Consider the following 5,252-nt stretch of genomic DNA (forward strand, 5'->3'; position numbering starts at 1 on the left):
TGTATCAGCCGAATGGATAAAATTAAGGTTTCAATGTTTGGCTCTGACAAATGATGTGATACACCTGTTAGAATCTTTGAGGTGAGTTCAAATTGTATACGCTCAAGACTGTATGTTATGAAGAAATATTTTGCAGTTTGCTTTCTTATTACAAATATTTCTCCATGATATAATAATTTAATTGTATTTATAAGTAACTTTCTTGGTTTTGATTTCATGCATAAGTGAACTTAATATTTTCGACTAAGAAAAATAATAACAATAATGCATTATACAAAACAAAGAAATATCGCAGAAGCAGATAATTCTCCTACAGGATAGCATAGTACAAACTGAGCTCTGAGTTTTAGTACCTACTAAAGATATATTTATTGCGAAAGCTTGGAATCTATCTACTGTAGAAAACAATATTGTGCATGGTGTTATGTGGTACACTGATTTGATTTAAATCAACATTACATTTTGAATCATTTCATCGATTTCGCATTCATTCTTACATAATTAGTACATTCGTTTTGTCACTGTGTTTTGTTTTCTCACAAGGTTCATCGAACGTTGCATGCCACATAATACTATGGATACAGCAATAATGATTTATCGAAACTATCATGATAAAGTCAGCACCGAAATATTGTGAAGGTATTGGAAAATACGTGGATGTTTCGTACAATTACAAATAACGTTGCCTTCGCGATTACGGGGCTGGCTTTGCGCGCATGTTGCTAATAAATGACTTGTTTTTCAACAGTTCAGTTGTTGCTCAACGAGTGACTAAACTCGGGGCGCCGCGTGCGCAACACTTAGGTTTGAATTGTATTTGTTAAAATATGTGAGGAAGTGCATCACGGAGAAGGTAATACCATTACCTCAACACCTTGAATAATTAACAACTAAGGAGATATGTTTGCGACATTTCGAATTTTCTTTGCTGTGTTCAAAATGTGATCAAAATTTATTGAAATTTAAAATATCTCCATAGTTCCAAAATAATTATTAACAGTTAGTTCTGTGTTGAAAATGTTTTACGTTGAGACAGAAAAGGGCTATTTTGTATGTTTGAAATTTTCAGCATGGTGCTACAATTATTATTTTTCAAATGCAATTTGTATTTTCATAACAATATGAATTGTATATGAAATTTATCATAAAGGTCATAAATTCTCTTGCATGATATCCATAACTAAGTCTGGCAGGCAGTAATGTTTCTAAAAGTACTATAAGTGTTTTCACTCCAAAATCTGGCAAGCACGCCACGACTATACAACTCATAAAGAGAATTTATAATCACGTGCAAGAGAATTTGGCTTGTTTTGTATCGTGTGCTGAGTTTCAGCATGAGTGAGCTCATTGAATAACCAAAGGCTGGTGAATGAATGTGGCACAGGGAGGATTATCTTCTCGGTCTGATCACGAACGGGCCGTCACGTGCCCAATGGCAGAAGATCGAACGTCTCGACCTGCGCAAATATTTCGACTGCGTGCTGGTGTCCGGGGACCTGCCCTGGGAAAAGCCCGACCAGCACATATTCCTTGAGGCGTGCAAGCTGCTCAACGTAGAGCCGCGCAACTGCATTATGGTTGGCGACAAACTCGAAACAGACATCAAGGTAAATAACAGTCTTAAACAAAATTAAAGTGACAATGAGAAATAGGAGTACACTAATGTGTTAATATAACGCATGCGTGCACCGACCTTAAATCGCGGTCGTTTGAAAGTTACAACTTTCGAGACGTTCCAAGGTGCCTAGTGTAGTAAATAATTTGCTTCCCAAAATAGGATTTACGCCAACACGCTCTATTTACTTTTCAGGGTGGCAAAGAAGCGGAGTTGGGGGAACGGTGTGGATCCCGCTACAGAAAGACGAAGAGTCATCGGATCTACCCGATTTCACAATTGATAAAGTCACAAAGTTGCCAGAAGTTTTGCCAAATTCACCGAAACTAAGACGCTGTAACGCGACAAATGTTTGCTGATAATTTCGGTTTATTTTTTGAGTTACAATAAGGATAACCTCGACTTGATTTCTTATACATATTTTCCTATGATTTATGCACAGTATTTAAAAGTACAAAACTATTATTTGCAGTACAAATGTACATAATTTTATGTTTTTTTGAATATTGGTTCATAATGTGTAATGTAGTTACTAACAAGTTACCTTGAAAATCCTTTTATCGGTACCTCATTTGTCAAATGTTATATTTTCTTAGGGTGTACTAATCTGAAGTCTGTATACTAATAAGCTTTTACTGTAAGGTCTATCTCAATTACTCTAAGGAGAGTGTTTCTATTTATATTTTTGTAAAAAAGTATGTAAGTTATTTTTGTTGTACTTTATATCATCATCCGATGAGACTGTCTTGTATGTGATAATGTACTTGTAATTATAAAGATTACCATAGTTTGCTTAAACCTCACTACATGTGAATTACTGGGGTAGAATAGTGTATAGATTTTAGGCTTTAAGCTGTGGGTATATGGGTGTTTAGATGTAGACAACTAGAAACAATTCCTCATGCCTATTTAATTCTGAAAGATTTCTATATGAAGAGTGGTGTGTTAAGGTTAAGCATTTGCTGAGATAGACAAATAGCTACACAGTTAATACAGACCAAGGCAGATTATATAACTGGACACAACAAAGCCACAGAGGCTATGTAGCAAATGGATAACAAGTTATTGTGCAAAACATTTGATATTCCTGTGTTAAACTGTACTTTGTCAACTACATCTCGCCATATGCTGAAAATAGTTTATTGGTTGCCATTGCTATAATGTTGTTGATTTAATGGATGTATATCAGTGTATAGATTTTTGACCCAAACTATCTCATATTATGTGTGATCATAGTTCATAATGACTTAGTAAACAAATCTGCTTTACGCTAAATAGAGATAAAAGTAATATGGTGACACTTCTCACAATAAACAGAATTTAGATAGAGACTTTGTGTTTTAATTTTATCAATGGAAAATTTAAATTAATTATTAGTTTACCAAATACTAAGATACAACATGTTAGTTTCTGACGTTTTATTTTGTACTTCATGTAATATGTAATAGAAAATAATACGAAAAAGTAATTCTATGAAATGAGCAGTTATTCATATTTTAAATATTCTTGTGAACAAAAGTGTTATTGGGCTAAGTGTTAGTGGGTTATTGGGCTGTCTCTTTCTCATACATAGTGTTATGACTTATGACTGGTGACAATAAGTAATGCCACCAGTCACTATTACTGTTATTTAATGGCTAGCCCTTATACTATTTTCAAAGCTTTATAACTTATTAATTATTATGTGGATTTTGTCACTTCTTATTTCGTTTGATATTGATGAGATACATTTATCATAGATATATTTAAGAATAGTACCTAATTCTGCACAAAGAGTAACATCTTGCAGAACTTTTAATCAGCAGAACAATGCCCTTCAAACTAAAATATAATAGTATCTACACAGTTTTGCTTGATGTAAGAAATAGGTGTTAGGTTGACTTCATTCAACATAGTATTTTTGCTAGAATAGTCACATCATTTTTATATTAAAAGTAGCAATAGGCTAAAAAAATATTTAAAGCAGTTGAAATAAAACAATCTTAAGTTTTTCCTACTCATGAGTGGTCTCACATACTAAAGTGATCCAAGAAACATACTAAGTGCATGTTAAAAAATTGCCATCTGCAATGCTCAGTGGAATAGTTGTAGTTATAGCAGTATTTTGCTATGTAGTAATTAGTAAAAGATGTTCAAATTATTATTATTATATTCAACAACTAACCTATAAATAATGATCTAACTATTTCTAATATAATAATGCACTATGCAGTTCTCAACATCTTAGCTTCTCGCTTTTCTTGCAGTAGTTTCTTCTGTTCTTCCACTATCTTTTTCCTTTCTGCTAGAAAATCACCATATTCCTGAAAAACATTTATTTTATAAAGCTCTAGTATAATATTACATAAAGCACAGTTAATAAGGCTTAATATGTCACAGAGCAGTTTATTTTTCTTAACTTGTATGATGTTAGTTAAGGATAATGTTACTTCTATATTGAGAAAGGGGATTATTTTTCTTTAATTGTATAATGTTTGAATAAATTTCACTTCATATTACATTATATAGAGTGTAAATTGTAGCTTGGAGACTAAAATAGAGTAGGATATTAACTTTTAAATACACAGCTTATGCTGATATTTTCTTTTTGTCATGCCCTCAAGGCCCCAAGCCTTTTTTATCAACAAGGCATATATATGATATGCCTTTTGGGAATATCTTTATGTAAATTAAGCAACTGTAGTACACAACTTTACCTTTGCATCTAATTCTTTTACTATTTCAATACCACATGTTCTTGCAGTTGCTACCAGCATGGTGCATATTTCTTCCAGTGATTTCCATTCCAGAGGTGGGTCCTGTTGCTTTATTTTTGCTATTTCATATAAGTGTTTAAGGGTTATTTTCCCACATATTTCTCTTACTGAAAAACAAATACATTATGGGATGACACATTCATGGGAATTCATAATATAAAAAAGATCGTCAAATAAAGGTTTCTTAACTAACCAGGTTCCATTGCACCGCGACTTATACCAGCTGCTTGCTTCAAGAAATATGATGCTGGTGGTTGGTGGATGACCAACTGGTAAGAACGGTCCGAATTTACTTTGACCCTGGTCGGCAAAGGTACTCCTGGCTTAATATTCGCCGTTCGCTCGTTGAAATCTTTACAGAAAGCTGCTATGTTAATGTTGCGCTGAAATTCAGCAAATTTTTGAGGTTGGTTTATCAGAGAAATCATATACCTTGACGTAGGTTCATCTTATAATTTTACCTGACCAAGCATAGGGCCTAAAGGTGGCCCAGCAGCGGCCATTCCTGCTGGTATGTTGGTCCTCAACTTTGAAGAATGGTCAATTTTATCAGCCACTTTTTCATCGACTTCAAACGAGCCACTGATTTTGACATTATTATTAAATATATTAATTCAGGTTACAATTAAAGATTTCCTAAACTTCTATATTCTCTTTTAGAATAAATGATTCTAAAAGCTCTTCAAAACTAACCAAAATAAATCCAAAAGTCAAAATCAGACATATAAAATGTCAATTGTCAAATCATTTATGTTAGAAAACTCCACTGTTTGATATGGAACATAAGCGACTACCTACCTACAGGCCAGAAAAAATATTTTCATTCATTCTTTCGTCGCTAGAGTCTCTTTCATTCACTCCTACTTGTTGTCAGCTGTCAA

The 5,252-nt window shown here is 33.4% G+C and overlaps 2 protein-coding genes across 2 annotated transcripts; one reads left to right on the plus strand and one right to left on the minus strand.

The window, feature by feature from the left end:
• Window positions 1–2,946, plus strand: LOC119191577 (N-acylneuraminate-9-phosphatase-like). Its single transcript, XM_037445469.1, is given in 4 exon segments — window positions 1–81; window positions 749–1,607; window positions 1,811–1,829; window positions 1,832–2,946. Coding segments are annotated over 3 exon segments (396 nt in total). The 5' UTR covers window positions 1–81; window positions 749–1,373; the 3' UTR covers window positions 1,975–2,946.
• Window positions 2,947–3,746: 800 nt separating this feature from the next.
• LOC115451110 (39S ribosomal protein L11, mitochondrial) lies at window positions 3,747–5,108 on the minus strand. The gene is given in 5 exon segments (XM_030179319.2): window positions 3,747–3,918; window positions 4,312–4,478; window positions 4,565–4,754; window positions 4,833–4,927; window positions 4,930–5,108. Coding segments are annotated over 5 exon segments (588 nt in total). The 5' UTR covers window positions 4,967–5,108; the 3' UTR covers window positions 3,747–3,819.
• Between the last annotated feature and the right edge of the window lie 144 nt (window positions 5,109–5,252).

Source organism: Manduca sexta, unplaced genomic scaffold (assembly GCF_014839805.1).
Source record: "Manduca sexta isolate Smith_Timp_Sample1 unplaced genomic scaffold, JHU_Msex_v1.0 HiC_scaffold_1660, whole genome shotgun sequence".
NCBI lineage: Eukaryota > Metazoa > Arthropoda > Insecta > Lepidoptera > Sphingidae > Manduca > Manduca sexta.